The following is a 21,653-nucleotide window of genomic DNA, read 5'->3' on the forward strand; positions in this document are numbered from 1 at the left end:
CACCACAGGTCAAGGGCATTGACGTTGAGGAACAATTTCCCAGGGTAACAAAGAAGCTTCTATCTTTTAAGTATGATTTTAACCAATTGATAACTTTACCAGTCAATCCAACCCAGTGTTCAAGTCGATATAGCAGTATGTTGTGATCAACAGTATCAAAAGCTGCACTGAGGTCCAGTAATACCAGGACCGATGTTTTGCCTGCATCAGTATTAAGACGTATGTCATTTATAACTTTAATCAGCGCTGTTTCAGTGCTATGATTGGCACGAAATCCTGACTGAAAATTATCAAAACGGCTGTTTGATATCAAGAAGGCAGTTAATTGATTGAAGACAATTTTTTCCAGGATTTTCCCGATAAATGGTAGATTTGATATTGGCCTGTAATTATTTAACACTGAAGGATCCAGATTATTTTTTTTAAGAAGGGGCTTTACAACAGCTTTTTTTAGGGACACAGGAACAACACCAGTCTCCAAGGATGTATTTATAATTTGAAGCACATCTGTAATTATAAGATGAAGAACAGACTTAAAAAAGTTGGTGGGCAGAATGTCCAGTTCAGATGTTGAGGAACTGAGATTTTGTACAGTTTTTTCAAGAGTCTCATAATCAATTAAACAAAATTCTGACATTGTGTTAAAGTTATCTATCTGTGTCATTGGTGATTGCAGTTTTTCAATTTTTTGCAACTGAGATATATTATGAGAAATATTCTGCCGTATTTTATCAATTTTACCTTTGAAGAAGGATGCAAACTCATTGCATTTATTAACTGCATTTATTAACTTCAATGCAGCTAATAATTCAGCCCTCCAGTTCAGAAGCGGATGCGTTCACAGTTCTCTCGAATCCAAGAAAAGCCTCAACTATCCTGATTTCACAGGGTTTTATTTTATTTTTTATTTTTTTAACCATGATAAGAATGTGAAAATGAGAGATATATCAGTCAACTAGTCTGTAATCATGTGAAAACTTGTAGGTTTCAAGGAATTTCCAATGAAATCGCGTAAGGCACATTTATTGGGAGGGCCTGAATGTCAAACGACGGGGCCCTGTACAGCTAGGGGGAGGGCCCAAGGCCCAGAGGCAATGGCCCCGCCCACCCCCTTTAGCTCCGCCCCGCTATTAGATTATTACTACTACAAATGTTTATTACTGTAATAACTCACTGAATTACTGAAACTCAACAGAAGGATTATTGTGTTTTTTTCTTGTACTTTTTTCATGGTTTTTACTGAAAAGTCAATTTTTAAAATCTATTTATTTTGTTACCCCATCAGTTCTCTGGCATTAACGTCTCATTTTAGTTTCATATTCTATATTCCTGAGATCATTTCCACCATGTCACTGCAGCCCACACAGAGGGCAGTTAGTTTGTGTCTCAGGTGCAGTTTGTGGGATTCGTTACAGTGTTGTAGTAAATTTCACAGTGAATTCAGACACATTGCAGTCGGATCAAGTCCCGTTTTGTGCTGCAGCTTCTCACATACGTCCATCTGACCCAAAGACTCTGTGGCAAATCATCAGTGTGCAGTGAACAGAAACAATCTTCCTCCTCAGGACACTGATGATGAACCTAAAACCTCTGCTTCAGTCTCACTATTAGAGAATGGGTCTTACTGAGGAGCAGGTCATGTGACTCTCAGAGAGATTATCTTACCTCAATGTCTCCAGTTTACAGTGAGGATTCTCCAGTACAGCACAGAGACGCTTCACTCCTGAGTCTCCCAGATTATTATAGGACAGATCCAGGTCTCTCAGGTGTGAGGGGTTTGATCTCAGAGCTGAACTCAGAGCAGCACAGCCTTCATCTGAGACACCACAACCCCACAACCTGCAGAGACACAATGACACACACTTCATCAACAGATTTTCATCTTGGTTTAATTCTTACTTTAAAGATGATGAGTGTAAAATTAATGTTATTATTCAGAATGTCATGAGGATTTAATATCACCTGTTTATTCTCATTAACAGTGTAATTAATAATGATAATACTGAGTGTAATATTGAGTTTCTCTCCTCTGTTGTGTGTGATATTAAACCATCAGCAGCTGAAGCTGAACAGAGAACAGCAGAGAGACCATGAACTTTAATCAGAGAGAGAGAGAGAGAGAGAGAGAGACTGAAACTCAGATGGTTCTCTACTAGACTTATAGTGCACTACACAGGGGCAATAAACTTGTTTCTCCAGAGTCTACAGAGTGCATTTATAGAACACTATAGATTTATATTATTGTAGAATCAGAGAAGTAAACAATGATTATTCCATATAAGTCCTACAAACATTCAGCCACTCGTTCTTGAGACAGCGTGCGAACAAGAGTTTCAGAAAAAATGGGCAGAAAACCCGAAAACATACCGGTTTCACCTCTCAGTGTCGGAGGCATAAAAATGTTAGTGTAATTTATGACGATGTTCATTTGTCTAATTACTTTTTCATCCTTCAAAAAGAGGGAGCACATCTAAACAGTGCTATAATTTCAACACCAGTCACCTGTCAGCAGAGGTGGACAAAATACCCAACTGCATTACTGAAGTCAAAGTACAGATCCCACTGGTCAAATGTTACTCTGATACAAGTGAAAGTTGCCCAGTCAAATTTTTACTTAAAGTACTGAAGTATTTGCTTTTAAAAATACTGAAGTATTAAAATTAAATTTTCTATCAATGCATTGTTGTATTATTGTCACAACGCTGACAAAAACCTAATGCCTCTGAAGCAAGCGACTGGATTTACTGACTAACTTCTAGAACCTGGAGAATAAACACCTGGTAGAACGTTACAAAATGAAACACGACTTACAATCAAGCAGAAATCATCAATAAGATGCTCGCTAGGTTCTCTCTTTGTCTACTGGTAAAAAACATGTAGTAGCTATAGTAATTATGTAAGGTCACCAAAGCTACAACGTTAACGTTACCAAAGACAGAAATGTGAATTCACAAAATGAACGCATGCTGGGTCATCATGGTGGTTTAACGTTAAGCTAGCTAGTCAGTGAAGCTCTTCCTGACATGCTAGCAAACTCTTTTCAAACTCAAAATCATATTGGGTAGCTAACGCTACTAGAAAAGAAAGATTTCTACATTCTATTTATTTGGCAAAATTATGCTAAACATATTTTTGAAAGGACTTCAGATAAGTTATGTTAGCATAATTCCGTTTTTACATGCTAACTAACAGTGTGCAAGTTAACGAGCTGTGTGTTCGCGTTAGCCGTGGACAAGGCTATGGCAACTTGGTGGGCAAATCCATAGAAAGTCATTTGACTAACCAGACTGCATCGCTATCGCAACATTATCACTAACTCTAAAAGCACAGACAACTTCTTTACAAGCTTTCTCTTGGAATAAAATGTTTACATATGCTTCTGCAGATTGGACCGTGAGTTTTTGGAGGCCATAATGTGGTTTGTTTTAGGCAAACAAAGCAAACATTTAAAATGAAACAAATCTTTATTCCTTTCCCCAGAAGAACCGCCTCCTTCCATTCTGCCATCAACTGATCATGTTCAAATAATGCAGCGGAGTAATTGAACTTGATTTTATAGTCTATGGACATGACATGACCCTAGTGATTACTGACCGGCTGTCTCAGTGTCACCTGCGAAAAAACCAATCACGTTTTAGAAAAGAAAAAATATCCACTTTCTAAACTGCTTCATAGTAACGAGTAACGAGGACCTTGACAGAAATATAGTGGAGTGAAAAGTACAATATTTATCTTTCAAATGTCGTGAAGGTAAAGTCATAAGTTTAAAAAAAAACCTCAAGTACAGATGCTCAAAAAGTGTACTTAAGTAAATTTACTTGGTTACTGTCCACCTCTGCCTTTCAGTAACGCGATCGAGAGCGCCACTTCCAGTCAGACTACAAACATGGCTGATCTGAACTCCAACACCCAAGAACCACAGCACCCTCTATCGCCTGTCTATTAATTACACCTGTCACTCATTTCCTGGTTAATCAGCCCACGCTTTATAAACACCTCTGCCACACTCACTCCATGCGAAGTATTGTTCAGTGTCTTATCCGTCATACCAAGCCTTGTTATTCTGTCTGCATACATGTCAACCTATATGGAATGTCCGTATTTTATATGGATTTGATTCAATAAACGTAGTATACGGGCGTATAAATATAGTTATACGGATTCTTTAAAAAAAACTTCAATATTTATTTAGAGCTATAATCAATTCCCACGATGATAAAAGAACGCATAACATTTACAAACGTACTGTACAGAACAGACAGCCAGTAAAGAGTCTTATGAAATCGCGCGTTATCTTGTGGTAGTGAGACTTCGTTCCACTTTTGATCATGCGCACACCACATTGCGAGAATCCCGCCAACCGTGAAGTCATATTATAAACATAGACGCCGCCTTCTGCGTAGAATCATATGTCATCCTCGCCGCTATATTGGATGTGGCAAAGTGGAGATTCTTCAACCGTCTCTGGTATAGCGTCTAGACAGTAGCCGAGAATAAAGATGCCTCATTCATGTGCTGCGTTTAACTGTACCAACAGGTTTACCATCCAAATGAGATCACATGGGATTACCTTTCACAGGTGAGACTGGAAAAATACTTTATTGTATTTGGTCATTATAACGTAATTTTACGAACAGATTTTCCTGACTTTGTGGCTAATATGAAGTCTCGCGCATAATAGCCGCTCGGTGAAACCTGTCTCCAAACAACGAAGTATTTCCTTCGTAACTACACTGATAACACTTTGTGTTTTTGTCAAACATTGGAGCTTTGTATTCATTCTGAAGGTTTATTGTTATTAATATTGAATAAAAAGTAACTGGGATATATCATTGTTAATTATCATTCAAATTTTCGGTAAATTATTTTAATTTGCATCTTATACGGATTTTATAAGGGAAATACGGATTTTGGAGGTTGGTTATACAGGTTTGATTGACCAAAGGTTGACATGCATGTGTCTGCCTTATCGTGTTCTCGACCCTCGTTATTGTCTCGTTAATCTAGACCTTATTACTCTGTCTGCCGATCTATCAATCGACCCCTGCCTGTCCCTCGACTTCGATTTGGTCTAGCGTTTAGGATTTGTTTGCCAGTCTGCGTTCCCCGCTCTCCCCTACACATACATCTTTAAGTGCCTGCATCCTGACATCACCCAACCTGGATGCAAATTCCCTCAAAATAAAGCTGACGGTCTGCACTTTGAGCTCATCTTCATTATTTAATTTCATCAACATGCTGTGGAGGAGCAAAAAAAAATCATCCACGTCCTTGCTGGATTTAGGGGGGTCCTGGGTTCAATGTTAAAAAATAAATTTTATATATCTCATAGTTAAACTCGACATTCCACACCATCAATGAAAATTTCATACAACAAGAAAGAAAAGTTAAAAAGAATGATGAATATAACTTTGTAATGTTTTTCTGTCGCACTTGTTTTGACAGTAAAATTCGAGCCACGCTGCCTGTTAAAAGCCTCAATGTCTCAGAAACTAATGCAGATACAAGCCTGGAATTTTACACCCTATTTATTTGGAAGAGTGACTTGGTGTAGAAAGCAAATCTGAGCTGGTCAGTTGGCAACATTTTTTATTCTGGTGATAATTCATTTTCATTAATTTCTAAAGTAAAGTAATAAATTTCAGACAGTGCAGTCGGATCAAGTCCCGTTTTGTGCTGCAGCTTCTCACATACGTCCATCTGACCCAAAGACTCTGTGACAAATCATCAGTGTGCAGTGAACAGAAACAATCTTCCTCCTCAGGACACTGATGATGAACCTAAAACCTCTGCTTCAGTCTCACTATTAGAGAATGGGTCTGACTGAGGAGCAGGTCATGTGACTCTCAGAGAGATGATCTTACCACAGTGTCTCCACTTTACAGTGAGGATTCTCCAGTACAGCACAGAGACGCTTCACTCCTGAGTCTTCTAGTTTATTCCCAGTCAGATCCAGTGTCTTCACAGTCAGATGCAGTTCTCTCAGACTGGAGGTTTCTGAGTTGAGCACTGAGACCAGAGCTTTAGCGCTTCTGCCTTCAACTTTCTTACAACTGATCCTGAAGGAAATAAAATAATACATAATAAACTCACACAAATGATCAAACAGGTCCTCAAATCTTTCACTGCACCATTTCATTTTCATAAATGACAAAAGTACAAACTCCGAGTCGACAATACACTGAAATGCTGTAACAGTAATTCACAGTTCGAGCTGTTCGGATTTGAGTTTTCTGCTGCACACGTCATCACTGACACATGGGATAAACACGCAACATCAAATCTGATCACCAAATCGGGAAATAAGAGTCTGATCTAAAATATTGATAAGAGAAGAAAGGAAAAGAGTTTCAAAAGTCAGGTTTAGATGAAGCAGGCAGAGTTCGAGGCAGAGTCATATTTATCTGAACAGATCAGACATTTGATTTGTTCTCTAATTAGTGAGCGACTGAAAGTTTTATGGAGATACTCATGATGAGCTTGTTGGCTAACAGTGCATGTGTGTGTGTGTTGCCAGGTGCTCCTTATTTGTTCCTGGTGCCAGTGATTTTCAGACTGGACATGTTCTTCCCCTTACACTCTGTGTGTGTGTGGGGGGGGGGGGGGGGGGGGGGGGGGTAAAGGTCACCCAGAAAAGGCCACTGAAATTTGAGACAGAGGTTTTTGTTTCAGAGACAAATAAATCCATCAAAGAGCTTCAGCATGAAAAAGAATAAAAGCTGTGAGGTCAAAACAACAGAAAAAAATTGCAATTTATAAAAGATGTCAGGACATTACAACAACAGAATAATTAGCATGTAATTAATTTATGTTATGATGTAATAAAATAAATAAGACGGGTGTTTCTAATGAGTTCTCTGTGAAAAGCTGTTTTGAATAAAACCTTTTATCAGGTCACAATAAAGTTTTTGGGAATTATAATTTTGTTTTACTGCAAACTCCACATGGTTCTACAGGCCCAGTGTCTGCATCATTACATTTCAGCGAGAACACACATTTAATGTGGAGACATGTGAAGAAGAAAAAAAATTCACACTACACCCAGTGAAGGTTTTGTACAGAAGGGAAAAAAACAAAAACACCTCATTTATTGGACACTGGAGCCTGCAGTAGTGGTGTAAACTGTAAATAAACTATGAGTATAAAAGTTCTGTTTGATTATTTGCTTTATTTTTGGAAAGGTGGTGTTTGTGAGTCGAGTTAGCCGGCCGTTACTTCCCTCTTCATCTCACAGCTTCTTGGGACAAAATGGCAGAATGAGAGACGTAAATGTTTTTCTCCTTAAATGGCATCAACTGGGCGGCACGGTGGTGTAGTGGTTAGCGCTGTCACCTCACAGCAAGAAGGTCCGGGTGCGAGCCCCGTGGCCGGCGAGGGCCTTTCTGTGTGGAGTTTGCATGTTCTCCCCGTGTCCGCATGGGTTTCCTTCGGGTGCTCCGGTTTCCCCCACAGTCCAAAGACATGCAGGTTAGGTTAACTGGTGACTCTAAATTGACCGTAGGTGTGAATGTGAGTGTGAATGGTTGTCTGTGTCTATGTGTCAGCCCTGTGATGACCTGGTGACTTGTCCAGGGTGTACCCCGCCTTTCACCCATAGTCAGCTGGGATAGGCTCCAGCTTGCCTGCGACCCTGTAGAAGGATAAAGCGGCTAGAGATAATGAGATGAGATGAGATGGCATCAACTGATTTCCACTTATTTAATAGCTGAACTTCAGTTTTATTCAATTCTACATGCAACTGTTTTCCCCTCATTTATCTACTGATCTATTTGTATTAACACACTCTGGATCACCTGAAACTCAAACCATCCCAAAGTGGGTTTCTGTCAAAGTGCTTTCAGTTTCTCTCTTTCTAACAGTGGAACAGTAGAACAGTTCTATTCAGCTTTACTTACACGGCTTTTCTGGATGCTGCAATCACAGGCATCACCTTCACAAGAACCTCATCTGTTATCTTCTCTGTACTGATATATTTACTCAGGTCAAACTCCTCCAGCTCCTGTGCTGAAGTCAGTAACACAAACACCAGAGCAGACCACTGTGAAGGAGAGAGTTTCCTTCGTTTTCCAGATTTCAGGTAGCGTTGGATTTCCTCCATGAGAGAATCGTCACCCAGTTCATTCAGACAGTGGAAAAGATTGATGGATTTTTCTGCAGGAAGATCTTCACTGATCTTCTCCTTAATGTACCGAACTGTTTCCTTTTTGCTCTGGGAGCTACTTCCTGTCTGTGTTACTAAGGCATGTAAGAGTTTCTGATTGGACTTCAGTGAGAGACCCAGAAGAAAGCGGAGGAACAGATCCAGATGTCCAGTCTGACTTTTTAAGGTCTGATCTACAGCACTCCTGTGTACATCTGAAATTGTCTTAAAGGGCCGACTCTGATCAAAAACATTTCTCGTTTTCTTCATGAAGGTCAGATGCACATACAGAGCTGCGAGATGCTCCTGAATGCTCAGATGAACAAAGCAGTACACTTTACTCTGGTGAAGTCCAACCTCCTCTCTGAAGATCTGCGTACACACACCTGAGTACACTGCTGCTTCTGTCACATCAATGCCACACTCTCTCAGGTCTTCCTCATAGAAGATCAGGTTGCCTTTCTCCAGCTGCTGAAAAGCCAGTTTTCCCAGTTTGAGCAGCATTTCCCCATCACTCTCCTGCTTCTTTGAGTACTTTCCTCTGATGATGTTTGTCTGAATGATGAGGAAGTGTGTGTACATTTGAGTCAGAGTCTTGGGGATCTCTCCACTCTCTGCTTCACCCAACATTCTCTCGAGAACAGCGGCTGAAATCCAGCAGAAGACTGGGATGTGACACATGATGTAGAGGCTTCTTAATGACTTCAGGTGTGTGACGATGTTCTCAGCCAGGCTCTGATCATTGATCCTCTTCCTGAAGTACTCCTCCTTCTGAGGGTCATTGAACCCTCGTACCTCTGTGACTCGATGGACATACTCAGAGGGGATTTGATCAGCTGCTGCTGGTCGGGAGGTGATCCAGATGAGAGCAGAGGGAAGCAGATTCCCTTTGATCAGGTTTATCAGCTGCACGTGCACTGATGCTGATTCAGTTACATCACACACTCTCACTGTGTTCTGGAAATCCAGAGGGAAACGACACTCATCCAATCCATCAAAAATGAACAGAACCTTTTCCAACCTGGACATTTCTGTTTCTTTTGTTTCCTTAAAACAGACATGAAGGAGGTCCATCAGACTCAGTTTTTGGTCCTCCATCAGATTCAGCTCTCTGAAAGGAAGCGGAAATATGAGGGGGATGTCCTGATTCGCTTTCCCTTCAGCCCAGTCCACAATGAACTTCTGCAAAGAGACTGTTTTTCCGATACCAGCCACTCCCTTTGTCACTACAGTTCTGATGGGTTCGTCTTCTTCAGATAAGGGCTTAAAGATGTCGCTGCATTTGATTGGTGTTTCCTCTGTTGTTTTTCTCCTGGACGCTGCCTCAATCCGTCTCACCTCATGTTCTTTATTGACATCTCCACTGTCTCCCTCTGTGATGTAGAGCTCGGTGTAGATCTCATTCAGGAGCACTCGGTTTTCCTGCTTTATTATCACTCCATTTAAACACTGAAACTTCTTCATCAGATTTAATCTGAACTTTTTCTGGAATTCATTTACAGCAGGAGATTCTGGGGCATGTCTGTGTGACAGGGTAAAATAAGAAGACATGGTGAGACCTGGGCTCCAATTATTACAGTTTAAGATCACAGTTTTTCTGACTGGTTTCCACAGATAACCATTCTTTATGATGCTAACACTATGGATTTACCTGATTTGACTATGTTTTCTATAATCTACTCCTGTAGATAATAACAGCAGAGAGGTTTATAATACCAGAGCGTCAGTGTCTCAGTCATGGTGTTGGGTTTGATCTTACCCTGTATCTGTGATGAAGATCTTTTCTCTTCTGTCTCCTGCCTTCTGTAAAACACTGGGAACAAAAATAGTTGCTGTTAAAGACAATAACTTTCATCCCTTTCATACTGTAGTCTCAGCGTTAGCCTGAATTTTACTGCAATAAATGGAGCAAGTGAATAATTATTTAGAGAACACAGAACTAAAGACATCAACATTGTGGACCTGGAAAAGAAAAAAGAAAAGAGAAAAAAGTGTCCCTGTTTTAATTTTAGGTTTTAGCTTTTGACAGAAGAAGTTCGCGAGTTGTTTTTGTTGACACTTGGGCATTTAAAGATGTCATCCCGCGGCATGAAATGGAAGAAAGCCAAAGACTGTCCTGGGCAGAAGAAGAGGACTTCTTTTTTCTGTCACAAAGCGTATAAAGATGTTTCCGATGGCGGGATCGCGACAATCGAGGGATCGGTCCGTGCTGCCGGTTCCAGGGTCTCACTGAAGGATGCGCCAACCAAGCGCTGTGACAGCAGCATCACGGAATCCATGACGAACGAAGACCAGATGTCTTGCTCTGATGAAGGCACCGAGTGTTCAGTGGAAAAGCAAAATGAGAAAAAGGCCGAGTTCCAGGAAAAGTTCAACTATGTATTTGTGGCAGCGGGGGCGTGGTCAAGCGCCGGTCTGTGACAGGAGGGCGGAGTTGGGGAAGGTAAGTGGCAGAATCGCTACACCTGAGTATAATTAACCTATGTTTTGTGTGTGTTCTCCCCAGTAAACCACGCCCTATTTAAGGAGGGAGAGTGAGAGTGGAGGGGAGTGATTATCCAGAGGAGACGACAGTCTGTGTGCGCGCGCGAGTCAGTCTCTGAGCGAATGAATTGAATGTTAAACTGAAAAGTTTGGCAATAAAAGCCGATTGTTTGCATCCTGATCTCTGTCCTGCCGTCTTCTGTGCTCCACCCACACATTGTACCCGCTACAGTGGTGCCGAAACCCGAGAAGGTGGAGCACCTGTCCTGCAGCCCCATGGAATCCTCCCCGTTCGCGGACTTGGTCCACGCCCTCGCCACGGCTCAGCAGAGCCAGCACCAGGCACTCATCACGCTCCGGAAGGAGCAGGAGCGCCGCTTCGAAGCCCTGGTGCTGGCTCAGCAGGAAGACCGAGAGGCGTTCCGGCGCCTCCTCGCGTCGGCGGGGTCCACCAGCGCCCCGGCTGCGGGCCCATCTCCCATCACCTTGACTAAGATGGGCCCGCAGGACGATCCCAAGGCGTTCATCGCATTGTTCGAGCAGGTCGCCGAAGCCTCGGGGTGGCCGATGGAGCAGCGCGTGGCACGCCTCCTCCCCCTCCTGATGGGAGAGGCGCAGTTAGCCACACTACAGCTCCCCGCCGACCACCGGCTGGCCTACGCCGACCTTCGCTGGGCTGGCCTACGCCGACCTTCGCCGGGCTGTCCTCCAGCGCGTGGGGCGCACGCCGGAGCAGCAGCACCAGCGCTTCCGCGTGCTGCGAATGGAGGAAGTCGGCAGCCCGTTCGCGTTCGGCCAGCAGCTCCGGGACGCCTGCTGGCGGTGGCTGAGGGCCGAAGATCGCGACGCCGAGGGGATCATTGACCAGGTGGCGCTGGAACAGTTCATCGCCCGCCTACCCGCCGGAACCGCGGAGTGGGTCCAGTGCCACCGCCCGGCGTCGCTGGATCAGGCCGTAGGACTGGCGGAGGATCATCTGGCGGCTGTCCCGGCGGCAGGACAATGGATGACATCATCTTCTCTCTCCTCTTCTCTCTCTCTCTCTTCCCCCTCCTCCCATGTCCCGTCCTCGCCCCATTCCCCCACCACGGAGGCGGGGGCCGGCTCCACCCCAGCCGGCCCGCTGCACCCGTGGTGCCCTCCCGTTTCTCCCTTCTGTGTCTGTCTCTCCCCCCCCTCAGGTAAGTGACCCTCAAACCACAGCTGCAGAGGGGAGGCCCGGGCCGGTTTGCTGGCGCTGCGGGGAACCGGGCCACCTGCAGCAACAGTGTGCTGCGATGGAGGTGGGGACTGATTGGCCGGGATTTCGGGGGTTGATGGCACACCTAGTAAAGAGTGGGTCCTGCCGGTTAGCAGGGGAGGGTCCCGGTGTCGTTTTGGCTGGAGCTGCGGTCGCAGAGCCATCTACGTCATCTCCGCGACAGAGTGAGGAGCCCCCGGCCCCTCCTCTTTCTATTGGGGAATCCCTCGCGGATTTCCCACTGGAACAAACGCGAGACGAAACTCTGCGACACGCGTTTGACCAAGTGAGAGTAATTGATGGTCAAATGCTCCAGCCGAACGCCACCCCGACCTTCCCCTATTTTTCCATTTTAAAGGATAGGTTATACCGAGTGACACAGGACACTCAGACGAAGGAGCGTGTCACCCAGTTGTTAATTCCAAAGAGCCGCCGGGAATTGGTATTCCAGGCGGCTCACTTTAATCCCATGGCGGGACACCTCGGGCAGGATAAAACACTCGCCTGGATAATGGCCCGATTCTATTGGACGGGGATTCGCGGCGACGTCCGTAAGTGGTGTACGGCGTGCCGCGAATGCCAGTTAGTAAATCCAGCGGCCATTCCAAAAGCGCCCTTGCGCCCCCTACCATTAATCGAGACCCCGTTTGAAAGAATTGGGATGGATCTCGTCGGGCCATTAGATCAGTCAACATGAGGGTACCGCTTTATATTGGTTCTGGTGGACTATGCAAAGCGATACCCGGAAGCGGTGCCTCTTCGCAATATCTCCGCACGTAGTATTGCAGAGGCCCTCTTCCACGTCATCTCCTGGGTCGGAATCCCGAAAGAGATTCTGACTGACCAAGGCACCTCGTTTATGTCACGAACACTGGCCGAACTGTATGGGCTACTGGGTATTAAGCCGATCCGCACCAGCGTGTATCACCCACAGAAGGACGGTTTAGTTGAACGGTTCAACCGCATCCTCAAGAATATTATCAAAAAATTCATAAGTGAGGACGCACGTAACTGGGATAAGTGGCTCGAACCCTTGTTGTTTGCAGTGCGACAGGTCCCCCAAGCCTCCACGGGGTTCTCCCCGTTTGAATTATTGTATGGGCGCAAGCCGCGCGGCATCTTAAATGTACTGCGGGAAAATTGGGAGGAGGGACCTTCACAGAGCAAAAATGAAATTCAATACGTTATGGATCTGCGCGCAAAACTCCACACGCTCACCCACTTAACTCAGGAGAATTTGTGGCAGGCCCAGGAACGGCAAACCCGCCTGTACAACAAGGGCATGCGCCTTAGAGAGTTCACTCCGGGAGATAAGGTACTCGTCCTGTTGCCCACGTCGAGCTCCAAATTAATCGCCAAGTGGCAAGGGCCCTTTGAGGTCACACGGCGAGTCGGGGACGTCGACTATGAGGTTAGGTGAACGGACAGGGAGGGGGCGCTACAGATCTACCACCTCAATCTGCTGAAGCTCTGGAACGAGGAGGTCCCCGTGGAGTTGGTGTCGGTAGTTCCGGAGAAGGCGGAGCTGGGGCCGGAGGTCCAAAAAGGGTCATTGACATCTCGCACCTCTCCGGTCCCCTGTGGAGACCACCTCTCCCCGACCCAACTCACGGAGGTCGCCCAGTTGCAGGCCGAGTTTTCGGATGTGTTCTCACCCCTGCCCGGTCGCACCAACCTCATAGAACACCACATAGAGACGCCCCCGGGGGTGGTAGTGCGTAGCCGTCCTTATAGATTACCCGAACACAAAAAAAAGGTGGTTCGGGAAGAACTTCAGGCCATGCTCGAAATGGGCATCGTCAAGGAGTCCCACAGTGACTGAAGCAGCCCGGTGGTCTTGGTTCCCAAGGCCGACGGCTCGGTCTGGTTCTGTGTGGACTATAGAAAAGTCAATGCGGTGTCTAAATTCGACGCATACCCAATGCCTCGTATTGATGAGCTGCTCGATCGACTAGGCACGGCTCGTTTTTACTCGACACTGGATTTGACGAAGGGATATTGGCAGATCCCCTTGACTCCATTATCCCAGGAAAAAACGGCCTTTTCCACACCGTTCGGCTTACACGAGTTCGTCACACTTCCGTTTGGACTGTTTGGGGCGCCCGCTACGTTTCAGCAGCTGATGGACCGGATCCTCCGGCCCCACACCACCTATGCGGCCGCTTACTTAGACGACGACATCATTTATAGTAATGACTGGCAGCGGCACCTGCAACACCTGAGGGCCATCCTTAGGTCGCTGAGGCGGGCGGGGCTCACTGCCAACCCGAAGAAGTGTGCGATTGGGCGGGTGGAAGTACGGTATCTGGGCTTCCACTTGGGTAACAGGCAGGTGCGTCCCCAAATTAATAAGACAGCAGCGATTGCGGCCTGCCCGAGGCCCAAGACCAAAAAGGGGGTGAAACAGTTCCTGGGGCTGGCTGGCTATTATCGTAGGTTTATACCTAATTATTCGGACGTCACCAGCCCGCTGACTGACCTCACTAAAAAGGGGGCGCCAGATCCGGTCCAGTGGACGGAGCAGTGCCAGCGGGCTTTCTCTGAGGTAAAGGCTGCACTGTGTGGGGGGCCACTTTTGCACTCCCCTGACTTCTCTCTCCCTTTTTTGTTACAGACGGATGCGTTGGACAGAGGGCTGGGGGCCGTTTTGTCCCAGCAGGTGGGGGGAGAGGATCGCCCAGTATTATACATCAGCCGAAAGCTGTCAGTGCGTGAGGGGTGCTACAGCACTATCGAGAAAGAGTGCCTGGCGATCAAGTGGGCGGTCCTTGCCCTCCGTTACTACCTGCTGGGGCACTCTTTCACCCTCTGTTCGGACCACGCGCCCCTCCAGTGGCTCCACCGCATGAAGGATGCCAACGCGCGGATCACCCATTGGTATCTAGTGCTCCAACCTTTCAACTTCAAGGTGGTCCACAGGCCGGGGCCGCAGATGGTCATGGCGGACTTCCTCTCCCATCAAGGGGGGGGGGGGGGGAGTCGGCTGCAGGCCGGACGGGCGCCCGGCCTGAGTCGGGCGGTGGGGGTATGTGGCAGCGGGGGCGTGGTCAAGTGCCGGTCTGTGACAGGAGGGCGGAGTTGGGGAAGGTAAGTGGCAGAATCGCTACACCTGAGTATAATTAACCTATGTTTTGTGTGTGTTCTCCCCAGTAAACCGCGCCCTATTTAAGGAGGGAGAGTGAGAGCGGAGGGGAGTAATTATCCAGAGGAGACGACAGTCTGTGTGTGCGCGCGTGAGTCAGTCTCTGAGCGATTGAATTGAATGTTAAACTGAAAAGTTTGGCAATAAAAGCCGATTGTTTGCATCCTGATCTCTGTCCTGCCGTCTTCTGTGCTCCACCCACACATCGTACCCGCTACAGTATTTTTTTAGTGCGCTTACATTTTTTGCATGGTTTCAAACTTTGCGATTTGGGTTGGATTCCAACTTTACAATGTTTACTTTTTTAGTTTCCTTTCAAAGGGCTGATGACACGTTTTTGACATTTTTGGCGATGTTTTATAACATAAAAAGTAATTCCCGATGATCCATATATTAATTCATGAAGGCACCTATTTTACAAGTTATGATAAAAAACGTGGCTATTTGGGCAAATTTGACGGGGCTGCAGCACCCAGGAGACGAAAGAGGAGGAGGGGCTATATGACATCAGCGAAAGAATCTTCCTCCTCACTTACCAGTTTGTTGTTGATACGAGAGGTGTTCAGTTTATCATTATTAGTATTATTATTATACATTATATATATATATATATATATTAGTGCTGTCAAGCGATTAAAATATTTAATCGCGATTAATGTCGCGACTGTCATAGTTAACTCGCGATTAATCGCAATTTAATCGCACATTTTTGTCACATGAAAAACCATTGTAATTCTCTTATCAGCATAAAAAAGTGAATGGGCTTGCTCACCGTTCGAACTACGGGGGTACACAGGGGATCCGAGATCCCCTGAAACAGACATGAGATCCCTTGAAAACATGATTTGGGAAATGTTGGGGGGTCTCTAAAATATTGGCAAAATGATGTTTATTGACATAGCAATCGTGTGTAACGGGAAGCATTTGCATATCCGAAGTGAGCGCACGATGGAGAGGCGCAAGCACCCCCCCCAAGGGAAAATAAGGGACCCCCCGAAAATATCGGCATAGTTCGAACACTAGTTGTACCAATGTTTTTTTTTTTATTGCAGAGCATAACACGTCTTGTCACAGCCACTGCAAAGTGGGGCCGCCGATGGGAAAACGAAAAACTTAAGCCGAGCACCGTGGCGCTTCGGGGGAGGGCAGAGGACTCTGGCTGTGCGGGGCGTGGCATCATGTCACAGAGCGTTAATCTCGTGATAAAAAAATTATCGCCATTAAAATTCAGTCAAGTTAACGTGTTAATAACGCGACATTTTTGACAGCACTAATATATATATATATATATATATATATATATATATATATATATATATATATATAGTTATTATGCCTTCGCGTTGTGTTGCCGGTTTTTGCTCCAAAATCCACAAGGATGGGGTAAGTTTATTCAAGTTTCCCCGAGACACCCTTCCCAGCTTGACACCCTTCCCAGCTTAAAGGAATCTCTTGGGTGTGCAGTTCAGCACAAACGTGTGCTGCTACCATCAGCAGTACCTACAGTATTCCGGAGGGGGTCTACTAGTAGCTATGCCAGATCCATCAGTCGCCTGGGACAAGGCAACTCCTCCAAAGACAGTCCAACTGTCAGAACATGTGTTGAGAAACAACATAAGATAAAGGTACGTAGAGCTATAGAGTGCTCTGACATGATGCTAAAAATAGTAACCATGCGGTCCGCACGGCCATCTTGGAAGTGACTCGCTCCAGAGCGCTCATAGAGTACACATCATAGAGGACACATCATAGAGTACACATTCATGATAATCATAAATGTAATCAAAAAGTCGGCGTGATATCAGTCATGTATTTGCTTGTGAAAGCTTGTTTCTCGAAGCAAACACTGAGGGAAAGCTAACTTAGCCAGACAAGTAGGCTACAGATTGTCATTTGCTTACGCTGATGTAGGTTATCAAATATTTTGCTTCATTCAAGGATAAAACTAAGAAGCCATAAACTTGAAGACGTGCCTGCCAATATTATCCTAAATGTATCACGGATCAGGCATAGTCGTAAGCTTATTATGTTAGCCGTTTGCATGCTCCATTAGGAACTATGTATTCAGTGTAGCATACAGCTTACATGATATAAGCAGTGTTTACACATGCAAGACAACAATACACAATATTAAAATATTGATTCCGTAACATTTTGAACAAATACGGGTTGACCTAGTTTCCCCGAGACACCCTTCCCAGCTTGACACCCTTCATAAATACGGGTTGACCTTGTTATCCAACCTTGTGGTGTTCAATGCTGGGCTGTCTGCCTGTCCGCTGTCCATCTCGGAATCGGAGTCGCTCTCAGATTGCACAGTAACAGGTTCAAACCTGTACGGTTGGATGCACCCGTGTTCGTCATCACTTGATTCTTCCGATCTATCCAACTCACAACACAATTCTAGACTCCCAGAAGAGGAAGAGCTAGAGAGTTCACCGGCGTTTTCATGCACCATTTCCATTGAGTAGACAGCCAGTGAACCGCAGTGTGTTCTTCCGCTGACATCACCGCGAGCCACGGACCCAGTTTTCTTGCGCTGTGCAATTAAAAGTTGGATATTCGCGTAACAACAGCTTCTTTTCACATAATTATAACAGAAATCTAACATGTTTGCCATGTTGTATAGTTTATTTAAGAAATTGCGTAGAGTCATGTTCGTGTCATCAGCACTTTAAAGAAAATAATTTTGCTCTGGAATTTTTTTTTTTTCATTTTGAACAACTAACTCTGCCTTATTCTAGGATAAGAAAACAACAGATTTCTCTGGTGAATGTTTAATACTTTGTAAGTTTGATTCATGTGAAGTTGAATCATAAATTTGAATCATGAGGAATTAGTATTATGTGTAATTTGAATTATGAAGTATTAGAATTTGAATTAAGTGTTTGTGACAAAGTTTTATTTTCTTTTTCAAATAAACAATTTGTTACAATTTCCCTCTCAGATAGCCTCAGAATGTCCCATTGTAGACTCAATTTTTCAAAGGCTTCACACGGTGGAAGGGGAAACACCCCCCCCCCCCCCCCCCCCCCCCGGTTACCTATAAGACATTTTCACCTGAATAAATGTTTACACTATTTCCTCTAAAGCATTTCAGTGTCACTAAACACCAAGTAACTATAATATAAATCACAATAGCTGCTAATGACAGTGGAGCACATCCATTACTGTGACTAATTGTGAGAATTATGGGATGTTACCTGTGTACAGGTGAGGGGTTTCCATTTTTAAAGTTCCAAGGTTGACCCATAGACGCATCACTCTTCATGGAGACACAGCTGAGTTCTGGAGAGTCTGATCTCTTTCTCTGGAGTTCACTGTACAACATTACAGACAGTTCATTATAGAAACCAGTTACAGTTTTTCACTGATTTGTTAATTTGACTTAATTTCACTAACAATGAACAGCAGAATGTGTTATTATTGGTTATTTAAAGGATTCTGTTCACCATTACGATCACTTTTATTGTTCCATCCAGATGAATTTGCTTCCTTATCCTGTACGTGACACTGAAACACTGAACTGCACAGTTACTGATATTAATTACTCTAAATTGTTCAGTGACAGTATTGGAGCAGCATAAGGACCTAATTAAAGTATCACAAACTGATAAATATCAAAACTCAGCTAATGATCTGGACTGGATAAAGGAATGTGTAACACGGCCTTTCACTCTACAGTGACGCTAACTGTAAGAATTATGGGATGTTACCTGTGTACAGGTGAGGAGTTTCCATTTTTAAAGTTAAAAGGTTCAATCATAGGCCGATCACTCTTCATGGAGACCCAGCTGGGTTCTAGTGAGTCTGATCTCTTTCTCTGCAGTTCACTGTACAATATTACAGAGTGGACATGAGACAGTTTTTCTTCCACAGAATTCCGACATAAAATACCGCCGAGATGAATTTGTATCATATCGTATTTCACCATATTTCTGTTCAATATTCATTCTGACCTCCACCTCTTCTTACACACTTGGCAGCAGCAGCAGAGGGAGTAGCACACGTGATGACACTCATTTGTTATTTTAATCATTTAAGGCACAATTTACCCTCAAACAATCTTTCTACATTAACAACGGTGCCATGAAATAGCTTTATTACAGCTCCACTGAAAAAGATAAAAATAAGTTCAGAACAGGGGAAAAATACACCTGATATTATAAATCCTGATCTACTTTTCTTCTGCACTAAACTCCAGCAGCGACTTCACCGGCTCTCCAGATCTCTGGGCTTATAGTGTAGCTATATGTCTAGTAGCTTTCTAACAGAAACAGGAAATACTCATCGTCCCAATGAGCTAATCCTGTTTCTCAGCACAGCTGCTGTAAATGTGAATAAACAAAGGAACCCATTCATAAACAGTAGAATAAATGTTATTACCTCATAGTGCTTACACTTCAATAGTTTCTGTTATCCCTTCTTTTTCCTACAGAAACATCCTGTTCTAATTATTGGTCTTAGTCGATAGGATATGAAAAAAAGGGAATGATAAACTTTAATGGATCTTCAGAGTCTCCCAGAAATGCTGATGTGTCAGAATGTGAGTTGAACACTCCTACTGTATTGATACTGCAGTGGTGTGATTTGTGTCAACACCGTCTCACCAGTCTGGTCCAGTGAAGCCTGTATTGGGATACGACTCGTATCGTGGCTTTAGTGTATCGTCTCATACCTACTCTTTACTCTTTAACTGCTTTATTATTTTATAAGAACATCATTTTACTGACAGTGAACAGAATCTGAATGTTTAAAGTGGGGACTGATAACTTTTCATTCTGAGGATAAATTTTTGTTCAGTTATTCTTTTCATATCTACTCACTCCATATTTCAGATAAGAACAGTTAATGACTAAAATATTAGAACATGGCAGCTTACCGCTTTTCTGAGGGTGGGGTCACATTATCTGTGTCCAGATCACGGCTCTCCATTTTTGAATATTAGTGTATGGACACACAGCTCATGGACTCACTGCTGATTCCTGAAGACACTGATCTCTTCTGCTGGAATTAATTTCACTCCTAGAAAAGACAAAATAAACATGCAGTTAAAACTGGGGGGGGGGGGGGGGACCCTTCACATCTGAAGGTGACTAAAAATCATTTGTAATTAATCGAAAAGCTACTTCAAGTCTAATACTGTTTATCAGCATTAATTTTTTTTTTAGTTGAAATGACTAATTTCTGCCCAGGTCATTAAAAGTGATGAATAAATTGTGACAAAATGGAGTAGTTTGCACTTTTTAGCGACAGTAGAAACTATTTTGTGTAGTGTGGGTTTGGTATTAATATAAAAAATCATGAAGAAACTTTTGTGGTTATTTTTGCGTTTTGAAACCATTTAATATGATTTTGTTTTTTTCTTTTCCCTCCTCACACGCTCCTTATATAAGACTTTTTTTGCCTTCAAAATTTTATTTAGAACATATAGTACAAACAAGGCACTTCAAAGTCACATACAATTCCTTCTTTTGGTTGAGCAAAATAAAAATAATAAAGTAAAATAAACAAAAATATAAAGGGCTCTCGCATATTAACTTAAAGGTATCAAGTAATGAAAACAATTTAAAGGAGATACGCAGAGCCATGGCCTCACTTTCATTTATAAATGCCTTGAGACCTCAAGAATGACACAGGAATAGTTTTAAGCGCTAATAATAAATCTAATATAGTAATTTTTACGATTAAAGTGACTTATATAGGTAGTGGTCTGAGTGAATGACCTTGACATCTGTGACGTCACAGCACGAAGTCTATCGGTCGCATCGCCATTTCCGCTAAACTAAAACACAGAGCTGACTGCAACTCTGATCCTCCATTTTGAGCTAATTTATCGCCATGCCACGTAGATGTGTTTTTGGACGGTGCAGCAACATGACAGAAGGTGGATTTACGCTGCATTCATTACCCAAGAATGTTCAAACTGCAAAGATTTGGACGCGTTTTGCGAGAAGTTCACGGGCACATTGGGCGCCTATGAAGTGGTCTCCCCTCTGCTCTGCACATTTTACTGAAGACTCGTACGAGACCTCTGATCTGTTGAGGAGCGTTGGCTATAAGCCCGTATTGAAAGAGGGTGCAGTACCAACAATTAAAGGAAAAGAAAACTACAAGAAAAGGAAAGTATTTATTTTATTTTTAAAAAGAAAGTGAGTTCAGCTGCACCAGTCCTCCCAGAGTGAGCCGAGGGTTGTTGGTAAAACCCGGGATGGAACGGGACGGGACATATCGCTCGGGCAGTGACCTCCCCGCAGTTGTTGCTAAAACCAGTGACATCCTGTTCCATCCCGGGTTTTAGTAATTGCCTGAGCCCAGCAGTAGATTAGATAGAACTTTATTGATCCCTTTGGGAGGGTTCCCTCAGGGAAATTAAGATTCCAGCAGCATCATTACAGGATAAACAGAGAATAGAAAATAGAGAAAAACTTCTAGAGAAATTAAATTAAGTATTTACATATGTAAAAAAAGAATAAGATATGGGGAAGAGGGGAAAAAAAGTCTATCAGGAGAGGTATTGCACATTATATTGCACATTGTCCAGTACAGGGGCGTGTTTAGCCTATTTTTGGGGGTGCTCAAGCACCCCCAAAAACGAGCTCAGCACCCCCTAGCTCAGCACCCTCAAAAACACTGCTTTTGGACGT

At 43.9% G+C, this 21,653-nt stretch overlaps 1 protein-coding gene across 2 annotated transcripts in view; it reads right to left on the reverse strand.

The window, feature by feature from the left end:
* Positions 1 to 21,653, reverse strand: part of LOC132870622 (NACHT, LRR and PYD domains-containing protein 12-like) — a 327,744-nt gene that overhangs the window by 67,427 nt on the left and 238,664 nt on the right. For both annotated transcript variants that reach the window (XM_060904348.1, XM_060904347.1), the window contains exon 13: positions 1,666 to 1,839. In XM_060904348.1, the coding sequence (XP_060760331.1) occupies positions 1,666 to 1,839 (174 nt within the window). The remainder of the gene's footprint in view (positions 1 to 1,665; positions 1,840 to 21,653) is intronic.

The sequence above is a fragment of the Neoarius graeffei genome, chromosome 22 (assembly GCF_027579695.1).
Source record: "Neoarius graeffei isolate fNeoGra1 chromosome 22, fNeoGra1.pri, whole genome shotgun sequence".
Lineage (NCBI taxonomy): Eukaryota > Metazoa > Chordata > Actinopteri > Siluriformes > Ariidae > Neoarius > Neoarius graeffei.